Below are 14,377 nucleotides of genomic sequence, written 5' to 3'. Positions count from 1 at the left end.
GATTACCCTTGGGTAATATTCTGGGACTAGAATGTCAAGGCCACCTGTGCAATAGTATGTTATGTCCCATACCCTCCCATCAAAACCCCACATATAAATCAGATGGAGGCCAATTACAAAACACTTCCTTTATTCCTGTTTATAGGTAGAGTTGCAAGCTGATGCTGCTAGGTCCAAGTAACTGGGTGACTGGATAGCTGGGCTCTTAGCCACAAAGGAGGAAAAAGTATTTGGGCAAGGACTTCACCTAAATGCTGGTGGTGGACCTGGGAGTTCAACGAGCGAGAACTATTCCTTGAGGGATCCAATGTTTTGTTCTAAGGAAAGGGTAGGTACCCTTCATGGGGACTGTGGCTAAAAGAGAGGTTCCATTGTTAGAACCTGATAAAGAAGAGTGGAGTTAAGAGTATTGACCTAGAGAAAGCAGAAACTTGCAAAACCCAGCTCTTCCCCAGGGCCCAAGGAGTATCAGGTAAGTCCACTTACCTCTGGATTTGTTTTCTCTATAAAATAGAAAATAATACTTGCCCTAATGCATGAGGTATATGAGATCTTGTAAGAGAAGCACAATTTTTCTCTGAAAATTAAAGCTTTGTAAAGGTCTAAAGGATCAGAAAAGGAAGATTGGGACGGGTAATTGAAACCAAGTAGGACTAAGCCCAGTGAGTGGGTTTGGGATATTAGAATTGGGGGGAGGGTTAGGGTTAGCCATTTTGATGGCTGAGATTTAATTCCCTTTTGGATTCTGGGAGGGAGGTGAAGGGTAGATCTAATCTTAATGGAGTGGCAGAACAAAGGGATTCTTGTTAGGGTGCATTTCTAGTTAGATCTCAACTTAAACTTTTTGAGATAAGGTTGGTCTTGTTATGTAGGTGAGAAACCAATATTGGAAGAAAGACAATGATGATACAATGAAACAGGCGTTTCTATTCCAGTTTAGGATGTAGTTACAAATAGGGTTTTTTATATATATAAAAGACATAAGATTTCCTTCAGGGTTAATGATACATATAGGGAGTTCTTAAGATTGAAATGGTCCATTGACTTAAGATTTTATGCTAATAGTAGAGTAAACCAAGTCCAACACTGGAGCCAGGGTCACTTCTGGCCAATGAATTCAGAAAGATGTCCTTAAATAACTTTCAAGAGTTCTTGTTCGGGTGGAAGTCGGAATGCCGATTCTTCAGTCTCTCACACATAATCCCGTTTATCCAGACCAGAAGCCCCTGATCGGGAAGCAGCAGAATATCCCAGCTGGGGTCCCCTAGGCCGGTCAGGCTGAGGTGGGGGACAAGTGCAGCACAACAGTCCTCCCCCTAGCATCAGCAGGGCAGCAGCTGCCCAGCCCAGGTAAAGCGAAGCCCCCAACTCCCGCTTCAGAGCTTCAGCCACCAGGGGATTATAGAAGTCCTGGATGATGGCATGGGCTGTCCAGCACACAGGGATCAGTACCAAGATCCCAGAGATGAGGAAGATGATCCCTGAGGTGAGAACAATCCTTGCTTTGGCTGTCTCGTCTTCCACACATGTGGTACACTGGGCTCCAGTGATAGCCACCAGCAGACCCAGCAAAGCAAGCATCAGAGCAATGACAGAGAGGGCCCGAGCTGCCTGTAGGTCCTGGGGCAGAGCCAGCAGGGAGTCATACACCTTGCACTGCATCTGGCCGGTGCTCTGGACCACACAGGACATCCACAGACCTTCCCACACCACCTGGGCTACCACGATGCTGTTGCCAATGAAGGCTGTGACCTTCCACAGGGGCAGGGCACAGGACACTAGGGTTCCCAGCCAGCCCAACACCACTAGAGTCAGGCCCAGGAGTTCCAGCCCAGCTGAAGCCATCTTCCCTTAGGTCTTCTCAATCTTTATGACCCTTGGTAGAATTTGGGAGAAAAGGATCAAAAAGCTTCCAGTACAATCTAGGCTCTTTTAGCACCTAATGGTAAAGGAATAGAGGGCTCACTTACATCAATGATCCCCTTGTCCGAGACTGGGCTACTTCCTTCCTCAATGACAGATCTTGATCCGATCCCTTCTCCAGCTTTGCTGTTTTTTCTTCTAAAGTGCAAGAAACATCTCCATTTGCACTGGATTCTTCACAGTTGCTTGCTGATCCCTATATCTGATCAATAACCTTTTCCCCTACCTGAAGGATTCTGGTTATTTTCCCCTAAAAAGGTCTTTGTAGTTGCCTCTGTTCCTGTTCGCTTTCCAGGAAGCTGTCTGATGCTCCCCTGCTTAGTCTATGTTTCTGCCCTGGATGAGTCGGGGAGACTTTTTTACATTCGATGTCTAGTGTGCTGGGAGTGGGGCTGGACATCCGATAGTTTTTCCTTTGGGTCAGCTCCCAAATCCTGATGCTCCTTGTCTAGGTGACTTACTCCCCAGGATTTCATAAGTGTTTGAAACTGGAAGGGCAAGGGCAGGAGTGGTTATAGGACTGGAGCAAGGGGAGGAGTGAAGTGGGAGTCTAGGAGCTGGTGATTGGGGGAACCACAGCAACAAGGAGGTGGGGGGTGGAGCTGGGGGGTGCCCAGAGGACTCTAATGTGGGTTCTAGGGCCACTTGTAGAGGGGGGGACGCTACATGGTGAGTTTGCAATGCCTATATAGGAAGGAAAAGGGAAAGTAATAGAGAACCTCCAAATAACAAAGCTATAGAGAAAAAGATGGAAGAGTAAAAATTAAGGCATGGTGCTATTACCTTGGGTTCCCTTGAGAAAGGGGGGCATATCTTGCAATAAGTCAAACAGCTTGAATCCCAAATCTAGATTTCAGTCCCTCAATGCCTTGTCCCTCCTTATCTCTCTTGACTCTGGTGACCCCATCCTACCTTCTGTAATAGTCTCTCCATTTCACAGAAGCTCAGCTCCCCTGTCCCCAGTATCTCTCTTCAGTCCCCATCCCCTTTCCTCCCCCTCCTAGTTTCTGTTTCCCTCCACCCCCAGGACCTAGGGAATTTGATCTGTCTCAGTCTCAGCCCAAGGGCTCTTGCATCTCCCAGGGGAGGGGCCCTGCCTGCCCTGTTCCCTAGGCAACAAGTGTGTGGCGCCAGGCTCAGGTGGCATTACCAAGGTAATGGCCTAGAAAGCCTGCCCCCCCCCCACAACCTGCAGCTCAGGTGTACCATCCCCTCCTCTCCTCTAGCTGGAACTGGGGAACTGAATTGTGGGAAGCTACTCATTCAGGGTCTCTGGGATCCCAACCCCCTCCCACCCCAGGGAGACAAAGAGTCTGTTGTAGAGATAGGGGAAGGAGGGGACCCGGACAAAGGGGCCTGTGAAGAAGCCCATGAGGGGGTGGGGCACTTCTGTAGTGGAGAAAGGGATGTCGTAGGGGAGGATGGGGGCCCATCTCTGTGGCCCAACCCAACATGGGGTCCCCAGAATCAGCTCTGCCCTTGCACTGTGTCATGCTCCCCGAAGAGAGGTAAACTCCTCCTCCTCCTCTTCTGTTTTCCCCAGGTGGCCTCAAGTAAACTTGTTTTGTTGCAGAAACCTTCGGAAATGTCAGCTCAGGAGAAAGGAGTCCAAGAAGCTGAAACTGAGGTGTGAGGAGGATGCTGTAAAAAGTAGCAACTCCCATGGAATGTCTCAGAGACTCAATGGCAGTTCTAGGACATTCCATAAAGGCCCAGGGAAAGCTTGCTTGTCTCTGTTATACCATTCTCAACCAAATCTTTAGAGAGACAACAAGATCTGAGTTCAAATCCTGCCTCTAATACTTTGTTTGCATGAAAACAGACAAGTCAATCTCAGAGCCGTAATCAATTTGTCTACAAAATGATGATGATGGTACCTGTAATAATAGTTTTGTGAACATCAAAAGAGATAAGATAAACTTTAAAGTGTTATATATGTAAGGAGTTAATTCTCTTTTCTTTGGCCCTAATTCATGACTTCTTCACTCTTCCTCTGGTGACACACTGATGTGCCACCTTACCATTCCATTTTTCAAATCCCTCCTTGATACCTGGTAACTCAGGGTCTTGTTTCCTTTTCTGGAGAACTCCTCTGTGGAGAATAATTCATACCTTCATAGCATTTGGAACTGGAAGGGAAGACCTTTATTTAATAGAGGAAGAAAAAAAGATTTTTATTCTGCTATCAGTTGGCTGAGATGGCTCCTGAAGCCCCCGACTTTTCTGAGAGTTTGTGATACTGAGGAGGCCCAAAAGGTCATTGACCTGCCCCAAGATAACACAGGTAGTGAGTAGCAGAGATGGAATTTCTACACAGGTTCTCTGGCTCAAAGCCTCAGTCTTCTCTATTATATCCTATTACCTCCTCCCAAGAGCCAGTCACCTGTGACCTGGCTGAAAGAACCTTCTGATAAAAAGTGACAAAAGGGTTGGAAGAAAGGAGTAGGGGGAAAAAAAAATAATCTGGGGATGGTGAAGCTGAAGAAGACAAAAGAGATGGAAGATTCAGGGATCTGGACTGTTTGACAAAGAAAGCATTTGTAAGAGTCAGAAAACCTGGGTTCTTATCCCAATTTTACCATTAACTAGCTGTGGGATGGTTGAAAAGTTGTGAAATTACTTTTAAATTTTCTCGTTACAAAATAGGGATTAGAATACACAGCTCAGAGAAATCTTAAAATATAGACCCCCTGTAAATGGAAGGGAATCCAGGAGGGATTTAAAACTTAATTTTCTAGAGGAGGAAACTAAGATAGAGGAATGAAGTGACTTGCCTGGAGCCTGTTTTCAGGGCTCTATCATACCACATTGCCTCTGTCACAGATGTCAGAGCCGGAAGAAGCCATATACATAGAACAAAGGATGTCAGATCCTCTCCATAATTCCTTTCTTTTACGCCTGATAGAAATAGGATAAAAATAAGTGACCTAGAATACCATTCCAAGACTGCTTTATAGATACACATCTATTACTCGGTCTTCACTGATAAGCCAAAGGGATAGTGGGTGCAATTCCGATGACAATGGATCAGAGACAAAGGCATCACTTCCTGAGACGTAGGATGCAGGACAATAGAAGCAATAAGAGAAGGCTGTGAAATCTTTGGGATGTCTCTTGAGATAGAGATTAACTCTGGGAAGAACAGGGCCCCATCCAACAGTGCTGAGTGAGGAGCCTGGAGACCAGATAGTGATGATGACCTTTGGAGAGGCCAGCAATGGAATTTTCTAGTTTTCTCCAAGAGGAATCAGGAATCTTGTCCTACTGGTTTGTACAACTCGAGGTAAAGAGCTTCATTGCCTGGTTACTCCAGGAGACAGCCTAGTGACCCTTGTAAGTAGCCCCCTCCCCTTCCCCCACTCTGCTCCAGTCCTGAAACCTTTACCCAGGAAGCTGCATGCAGGCAATTGGACGTAACCAACTTGTTTGTCTCTCCTGTTAGGTATTTGCTGGGCTAAATAATTACCATGGTGGCTGAGGTAATGGCCTTCCTTTCCTAAATTGTGCCACCAGCTCAACTATAATATCAAAATGTTTTGCCAACTAACCTTCAGGGAAGAAAGATATCTGTCTGGAGAGCAAGAGCTGAGATGGGAATGAAATTGCCTTCTGGTTTCTGTTTCTTTCACTTCCCCCATGGTCCCCTGATAACCTTGACATTGCACCTATAGGATTCTTTCTTATCCCTGGGCTAATCTGTATGGATATTAATAGTTAAATGAGTTGTTCAAGATCATAAAAGCAGCAAACAGCATAGTCAAATCTGAAGCCAGGTCCTCTAAACTCCTAAAATAGTTCACTTCTCCAAATTTAATGATCCTAAGAAATGGTCCCTGGTATCAAAGAATATAATGGGGCAAAAGAAAGTTTAGAGATGAACATGTTGATATTCCACTAAAGCTTATTCACTGAAGAGTCCTATTATCAAACATAGCAGCAGAGCAGAAGCTCTGACTGGGCCAGCCATGGTAGTAAGGCTTTATAGGAGGGTTCACACTAAAGAAATTATCTCATATAGTATTAAAGTGTAGACTACAATCAGTAGTCTACACTTTGAGGGTAAGGGATCCTTTATTTTCCTTCAAAGATGATTTTTCATTGAAAGTAGTTACTCTCCACTTGTGGTTCAGGTTCCTTTCTTTTCCCTTTGGCAAGACAGCCACCTTCCTTCAGTCCAAAGCAAAAAAAAAAAAAAAAAAAAAAAAAAAAAAAAAAAAAAAAAGGAGGTGGCCAGGGGAGAAAAAAAGAGCTGCTCTTTATTATGCATTTTATGGTTACTGGGCACTTGGAATACATTACTTCACTACAACACTTTCTTACAACCACCCAATGATTTGAGAACTATATTATTTCCCTTCCACTAAAAAGTAGAAACTAAAGCCTGGAAGTGACTAAACTAAATTGGGAAAGGAATAAGGTATTGTAAAGTGCCCATTATGTGCCTAGCACAGTACTAAACTCTTTAAATAAAGTTTCATCTTATTTGATCTTTACAACAATCTGTGGAGGTAGATGTTGTTGTTCCAATTTTACAGGGAAACATGTGAAATTATTTAGCCAGGGTCACAGAACTCATAGTCTTAACTGTCCAAAGCTGGATTTATATTCTGATCTTCCCTGACTACAGACTTAGGATCATATCCACTGTGACTCCGACCCCCAAGCCCAGTACTCTTTTCACTAAACCTCAAGGCTGGTGCTAAACTAAGAAGCTGGAAATCTGAAGATTAGACCATTTGTATTGGTGGGGTGGGAAATAAGATTTGTAGTACATATTTAGTGGTAGGTTATTGTCTTTCATTCTCAAAGAGGGCCAAATTGACAGCACTAAATTAGTGGTAGGTACAAAGGGAAAGTTTGATATGGTGCTGAGGTAATCCAGGGCAGACTGGTCTGGGCTTTTCTACTCCCCTCCAGATTTTATACTAAAGTTGTAAAGAAAATAATACAACTTGGGGTTGATTGGGGAAAGTATTTCAGGGTTTCCTATAAAGGCAAATCACCCAAAGGGATTCTGGGTGTGAAAGGGTTAATCCAGAAGCGGGAGTCTGGGGACTGAGGAATGGGACCTAGACAAAGGAGAAGGCCTGAGGATGGAATGCAATTGATATGGTGGGGGTGGGAGCCACCCTCACACAAGTTACCATTTCAATGGCTCATTAACACTTATGCAAAGGATTGTGGAGGCCCCCCACCCCCTATCCGGTCTCTGACTTACCAAAAAGAATTGGGGGAGGGTACTCTTTTGTTCAGTAAATTTTCCTAGGAGAAGAAACTGAGGCACTAGTGAGATTGAAGTGCCTTTCTCTGCCTTCAGGTAACAAATTTCCTACACTAATCTATATTATTTGGGAGCATAGATTTTTTCCAGGGGGCCTGCCAGGCTCCGGAGTGCTACTAGAAGTCAGACTCTGACTGGAAAGATAAGGGCTGTGGTTGGGGCTGGGTTTGGAGTTTTGCAAAGGGAGAAAACAAAGGGAGCCATAGGAAGTTGTTGCCAAACAGATTCCCAAGCCCCAAAGTAGAAAAGAAACCTGTTGGGTCGCAACCTCAATCATTACTTTCCGATGAGACATGTAGGCAAGAGTGGATGGGATCTTCTAAGGAAACATTCCCACCTGCAACAAAAACCTACTGCCCTTCAAAATATCCCAGCTTAGTACTTCCAATAAATCTTCAAGTGATTTTTCTGACTCAGAGTATTCCATACACCCAAATCCAAAATGCCTCCTCTCCGGTTGGAGTGGCTCTCCCAGTTACTCTTAACTTACTAAGCCTAGAGCAAACAATGGTATGATTAAGAAACACAGCTGGACTTAAGGGGTAATTCACTTTGCAGGTGGTAGGGAGACATTATGACATATGAACCCTTTTGCCACGAACTGTGTCTCTTTCACGATTCACCAAGTTGTATTAACAAATAAAATTCAAACATGTATTAAGTACTTTTTTTTGTGCATTTTCAGATTGGACAATATAATACTTCAGATCTTACCTCAGGCACAAACATACCTGGTTCCCAAGTCTGTCCTTAGTATTATTTTCACTTCTAAGCAATCTAAAGAAAAGGCTGCCCAAGGACAAAAACAACAAATACTTTATTCACTTGTAAATTTCCAACATCAAAACCAGAAATTTTTATAATTTGGGTTATTTCTGGGTGGAAAGGGAAAGAGATATGACCAGAGGAAGGGAACGCATTTGCTGAGCAGTCTTGATTATAAACTCTTTACAGATAAAACTTTTATGTAATACTAGGGACCTTAATACTGTAGACTTTTAATACTGTTTAACCTTTAATTCTAAACCTGGATGGAATACTGAGATTCTTAGGCCAGATATCAGTATTATCAGTTTCAGCTCAATCAATTTTTGGCTTACCAGGGACTGTAATCTAATTATCAAGTTTATGAATTACTAATGAAGACCCCATACTTTCCTTTTTTCTTACAGATGATGTCATCAACACTCCTTGCCTAGAGGCCCTCAGAAAATAAGTAAGCTGATTCCTACAAGCAGGCTTTTCTTTTCCTAAAGGGTTTTCAGTTGATCTGATTTCTGACCTTAGTCTTTCCCTTCCCAGTCCCACCTCTTCACCTGGCTTCTGAGTTAACTAGTAAACTCCCCTCAGTGTTATGCAAACTTGTCCCAAAAGCCTGGGACAATGTGGCTGGTTTCACAATTGTTGGAATTTCTGTTAAATGCCACATAGAGACAAGAAATGAACTACAAAGCTTCACTGAGCTCAGTAATCTGAGGGAAAGAAGTCATGAGGAACATTTGCTTAGAAGGAGTATTCAGAATAGAACAAATAATTCGGGACCACTAGGCAGAAAGTCAGTTGCCACCCCCAATTAGGGATTGGAAACCAGGAATTCTTGAACTTTTTCCAGTAGATCTTCTGGCTCAGTCATACTAGAGGCAGGACCTTTTTCTTGCAGAGGCCAAACACCTGACCGGTCACTTGGTCTGGATTCATCTGAGGAATAAGGAAAATGTGTTTATAATACTTTGGAGAGAAACTGGAAGGGAGAAAAGGAGAAGACTTCTAGACTCACCTTTTGGGATCTTAGGTCCCTATAGCAGTCATCTGCCACACAGCAAAAAGGCAAGATCACCGATCTTGTATATGTTGCTCCTGTAAATATAAACCTATATCATGCATTCTTTAACACTGCAGTTTTGGGGGGGTCATTAGGCCTTCTAAGCCTTTTTCATTCAACATTTAACTTCAATAATACTGTAACATAGATTATTAAACTAAAAAAAATCTTAATGAGAATAAATTGTCATTTGTAAATAATAATTGGCTTTTCTACTCCTTCCTCAAAGTATAAGCTAAAAGCCCTAAGATATGGGCTTTATCCATTAACTAGTCTGCCTCCATGTGGTGACAATGACATTTATTACATGACTTCATAATGAACAAAATTGTGATTAACAAAATGAATGGAAATACAAGTATGATAAAAATGTAGATTTCAAATCATAATTCCTTTCTTCCATAATGTCTATATCCAGATATTCCTCAAACCCAGGTTCTGGCTAGTTTTCACAGAATCATGAATTTCAAAGATAGAAGGGGCCTAAGAGTAACCCAATCTTAATAATAATCCCTTAAATCAAAAATACTAGTCATCTTTGTTTTAAGATCTCTAATAATAGCTGGCATTTATATAATATTTTAAAGTTTTTAAAGTACCTTCCATATTACAATACAAATATTATCTCATTTGATTCTCACCACAACCTAGGGAAGGAGGTGCTATTATTGTCCCCATTTTACTGATTGGGAAACCTAGACAGAATCAGACTAGTGATTTGCAATGGATTACACTCAAGTAAATGTCTTGAGGCCACATTTAAATAGGTTTTCTAAACTCCAGAGTTCAGCCACTGCCACACCTAGCTGCTACTCTTCCGGTTGGGGGATAGGGGTGGGGCAAGTTTGGGGGAAGAGAACAGTATTGAGAGAGGAGACCACAGATTCTACTCTTTTGCTAGAAACTCACCCCTCAAATCAAGCCAATGACTTATACCTACTGCTTTCTAAGTTTCTAGGGCCAAGCCAAAAAAGTCTCATTCTTGCTGTCGGGGAGGGAAAAACTCTTTAGCTTCTTGAGGAGAGTAATTGTGATCCCCCCAAGTCAGCTCCTTCAACTGCTATTCATGATCCTTCACCTCAATGATTATCTTCTAGATAAAAAGCAGCACTCTCTTAGAGGTGGTCTGACCAGAGAGGATCACAATGGGACCAGCATCTCCTTCGTCCTGGACCGATCACCCCTTCATACAACTAAAGATAATACACTGTTTTCTCTTCCACGAATAATACTGATTTCTTGAGAGGCAGTAATCCAACAAAAATACTAGATCTTTTAAAATTTTATTATCATAGACTTGGGCCAATCTTGTTGCTTGTTGGTAAATTCAGACTGGGTTGACTTTTTCATCTCCAAATTTGTTAAGCATGTGATCTATTCCTGTAACATGTTTATCAATAAGACAACAGCACAGGGCCAGGCAGTTTCAAGGCCATGTTTGCCATTAAAACTCTTCCAGCAAACTGACTCCTCTGGGTGTAGTCTTTGAACACTTCTGAATGCACCAAACTGAGCTGTCAAATTTAAACAGAAATGGATCCCTAGGGCTAAATATTGATTTAAAAAAAAAAACACAAATTAACATTATGTTTTATTATATATTTTTAGTTACACATTTCTCAAATACATTTTAATCTGGTTCAGGTCCCTCTTAGGAGTTTTAGGGTTCACAAGTTAGACTCCTGGTCTAGCTCACCTTTTTTGTCCAAAAGAATAGAGTATCAGACACTCTTATCAAATACTTTGATAAAATCTGGACAAACTATATCTAAGGTATTCTTTGATCAGTAATGCTACTGAGTAGTGTTGGCTCTTTGTGATCCACTTGGGCTTTTCTAAATAATTCACTAGTTGTTTTTTTCCCTGTAGAGTTTTTATCAGAAACAAAGGTCAAATTCACCAGGATAGTTTCTCTGATGCTCTTCTGAAAATCAGTATGTTTGGGTCAGGTAGATGAGCAGTGGAGCACCACAGCTGAAGTCTGAAGGACCTGAATTCAAATCCAGCCTCAAATCAGCCTTTCTAGATGTGTGACCCTGGGCAAATCACTTAACCCCAATTGCCTCCGCAAAAAAAAAAAAAAAAAAAAAAAAAAATCTGTATGTATCTTTTTATTCTATGAATTTACAACTTGCTAGATTAAGGGAAAAAAAAAAAAAGGTTTTAGTCTATACTCCTCCCTTCACAGGCATTTTATGCAGAATCAAAGAATCTTGAGCTGAAAGTTATATCTAGAGATCACCTGGTTCAATTTATCTTTCTTATCTAATTTCCTATTATTCTTTCCCCTTAGATGTCAGGGACTGTTTTGTCTTTATGTTTCCAGAGCCTAGTACATAGTAAAGGCTGGATAAATAATGGGTTAACAGAATCAAACCCTTACCTGACAGGTAAATACCCTCTAGGAAACCCACTGAGAATGGTCATCCAGCCTCCCCTTCAAAAAGTAGGCGCTTAATGCCCGTTCTAGTTTTGGACGGTACTAATCCGCATCTGGGGGGCCAGCCCAAATTCTATGCTCAGGAACTAAGCAAAACAATTCCATTCCTCTTCCACAAGAAAACCCTCCGAAAACAGGAATCACCAGCCCTACCACAAGGGCCTTTAAGGCAGGCATTTTGTTTCTTTAACCATTCCTTATATGGAACAGTTTTGAGTCTCACCACGTTGGATGCCCTCTTCTGGACACCCTCTAGTGTCCCCATTCCTCTTAAAAGGTGGTAGCCCAAGCTAAACATGATACACTGAGCTAATTAGGGCTGAAACCATTGAGCCCATAACAAGTCATCATTGTACAGCAGTTTAAGGGTACAATGTATTTTGCTAATGGGGACAACTGAGAAAACTGAAACTTGTTGAGGGTAAAGACCCTGGTTCAAGGCTACATGTAGCTTTAAAAAAAAAAAAAAAAAAAAAAAAGAGTTAGAAAGATTTAAACCCTGGTCCTACAGAACAAATGCTTCCTTTGAGTAACCTGAGTTTTAATTCTATCTCAGGACCTTATTTCATTTTTTGGATACCATGATTCTATAATGCAGCTGAATGATTTTTCCTCTGGCTGATAATTACTGATGATTCACACTGAATTTGTGCTCTGCTAAAATTCTCACATCTTTTTCACACGACTTGTCTAACCACCTCTCTCCCGTCCTGTTTTGGTCTAGTTGAATTTCTTTCTGAACCCAGCATAACATTTTCCATTGATTTAAAATTCCATTTTATGAGTTCTGGCCCATCCGTTTAACACCTCGGGCGTTTTTGGAGTTTAATTTTGGGGGACATGTTAAATGCCCAAGCTCCTTGCCTTTGGGTCACCGATAAAACATTAAACAGAACAGAACTGCGGGTTACTACTCCACTCTGATGTGGGACAGCACAGAATGGATTTAGGGATGGAAGGCCCTCAGATCTGGAGAAGCACCTTCGTTTCATAGTGATATTTCAATCGTCTTGTCAGGGTACAAGTATTCACTTTCATTCCATGATATACTATCTCATGGACATTGTAACTAACAACAACTTGCTGGAAAATGAGTATTTCCGCTATCCATCAGTCCAGTCACTATCCAAAAGGGAGGAGACGCTAATCAGCAACATTATCCTTCACCACTTTCCCAGACGCTCAGACAAGCATCCTTTGATATGATATTTTGCCAATCAACTAAAAGGTTCGGAAAAACCAATGTTACACAAGAAAGGCTCTAAAATCTCCTCATTTTACTTACGGAGGGAAAAGAGCGCACACAAGAGTAAGGGCTTGCAGTGAGAGAGAGAGAGTCAGAATTAGAATCCAGGACTCCCGCTCACTCCCTGACAACTGAGGCCATTCCAACCCCCGGAGACCACAGTTTCTCCCATCAGAAGCAGCCTTTGAAAGAGGCGTGGAGGAGAGGGAAGAGCGGAAGGCACACTCACCCGCCGCTGTGTCTCTCCCCTCCAGGGGGGCCTCCCCTTTGGGAGACACAGAGGTCACAGGCCGCGGCCGGCGGCGAAGCAGCAGCCCCCAGTTCGCCACACAGAACCGAGCGGCTCTTTGGGAGCTGAGGGCCACTAGTGAGCGCCACTCGTCCAGGGTGTCTGCAAGACAAGGCCAACGGAACCCGAGACTCAGCCGGAGCGGGGGCTCCAGGCGTTCAGGGGGCGTTTTTTTGGAGAGCGACCCGCTCCGTCCAGGAGCCAGGAGGGCTCAGGAAGAAGTGAGGCGGCGGAAGGGCCGGGAAGGGGGCGCTGGGGAAGGCGGGCAGTGGGCGGTGTTCCGCGGGGTGGGCGACCACGGGGAACGGCTCCTGGGGCAGGCGCGGGAGGGCCGGGCACGCAGCGGGCGGCGGGGCGAGGAGGCGCAGGAAGGTGGGCCGGGTGGGCAGCGGGGGCAGCAGCTGCGCGGGGGGCTCGGCCCGGGGGCCCGGCCGGGAGAGGCGCACCGCCAGCTGGGGACCCTCGGAACCCGGGGGCAGCGGAGGCAGCGGCAGGTGGGAGGGGGCCGCCAGAGGCCCGCGGGGCAGCCGGGGCAGGTCGGATAGAAGGGGCGGCGGAGGCAAGGGGAGCACGGGCGCCTCGCCGGGGAGCGGAGGCAGCGCCACGTAGGCTCCGGGAGGGCCGCGGGGGGACAGCGGCGACGGCCGCACCGGCAGCTCGGGCAGCAGCGGCCGCTCCGCTAGAGCCGAGGCCGGCGGCGGCCCCGAGGGTAAGCCCGGGGGTAGGCCCGGCAGCGGCAGGTGCGGGAGCGGCAGTGGCGGAGGCTGGGGCGGCTCGGGAAGGGGCAGGGAGAGCCGGGGCCGCGACAGCCGCGGGTGGGGGCGGGAGCGGGAACGGGAGCGGGAGCGGGGGAGCAGCGCCGCCAGGGTCTTCGTGCCCGAGACCGGGCGAGGAGGGACGCAGACCTGGGGCTTAGGGAGGCCAAGCGCGCGCGCACTCGCACCCGGCCGCGCACTCGTCCGCAGCTTCTCTCCCCCCACCAAGAGTTTCAGCCAATCGAAATGCAAACTTCCCCAAGCCCCGTGTCCAGGGACCAATGACGGACAGGCTGTCAAGGACGCCCGCGGGTAGGCGATCGAAGTCATGGCAACTACCCAAGCCTGCCTAAACCGCAGCAGTCCGTAAAAAGTAGGGCGTACATATAGCTCCTCCCACTTTCCATTTTGCTCCGCCCCCTTAATAATTTATAGAGTCATCCGTTTTAGAGCTTGAAAGGGCTTATACTTAGACCAGAGGTTAAGGGAAAGGCTCCCTCCCCAGGTGCCCATCGCATTCCTCTTGTTCTTGCAGCATCAGCATTTAAGTTCTGCTTCGTGTGACCGCTGGGCTCTGCCCTCCATCCAACAACTCGATAAGACAGGGGGAAGCACCTGGTC

General features: G+C 45.0%; 1 protein-coding gene across 6 annotated transcripts; it reads right to left on the bottom strand.

Moving 5' to 3' along the window:
* Positions 1 to 907: 907 nt before the first annotated feature.
* CLDN9 (claudin 9) lies at positions 908 to 14,121 on the bottom strand. 6 transcript variants are annotated; one of them, XM_074279906.1, is made up of 7 exons: positions 13,907 to 14,072; positions 12,942 to 13,103; positions 8,982 to 9,061; positions 7,936 to 8,902; positions 3,975 to 4,821; positions 1,971 to 2,411; positions 908 to 1,876 (listed from the first exon to the last, which is right to left on the bottom strand). In XM_074279906.1, exon 7 carries the CDS (start codon positions 1,843 to 1,845, stop codon positions 1,192 to 1,194), a length of 654 nt encoding a protein of 217 aa, XP_074136007.1. In that variant the 5' UTR covers positions 1,846 to 1,876; positions 1,971 to 2,411; positions 3,975 to 4,821; positions 7,936 to 8,902; positions 8,982 to 9,061; positions 12,942 to 13,103; positions 13,907 to 14,072; the 3' UTR covers positions 908 to 1,191. The 6 variants fall into 6 exon arrangements, 4 of the variants coding, with proteins under 4 accessions (XP_074136007.1, XP_074136006.1, XP_074136008.1 ...); XM_074279905.1 differs by having other exon boundaries at positions 908 to 2,411; positions 13,907 to 14,073; XM_074279907.1 differs by lacking the exon at positions 8,982 to 9,061 and having other exon boundaries at positions 908 to 2,411; positions 13,907 to 14,076.
* Positions 14,122 to 14,377: the final 256 nt, after the last annotated feature.

The sequence above is a fragment of the Sminthopsis crassicaudata genome, chromosome 1, assembly GCF_048593235.1.
Source record: "Sminthopsis crassicaudata isolate SCR6 chromosome 1, ASM4859323v1, whole genome shotgun sequence".
Lineage (NCBI taxonomy): Eukaryota > Metazoa > Chordata > Mammalia > Dasyuromorphia > Dasyuridae > Sminthopsis > Sminthopsis crassicaudata.
Note: the sequence above shows the minus strand (reverse complement) of the source record. Positions and strands in the feature narration are given on the sequence as shown.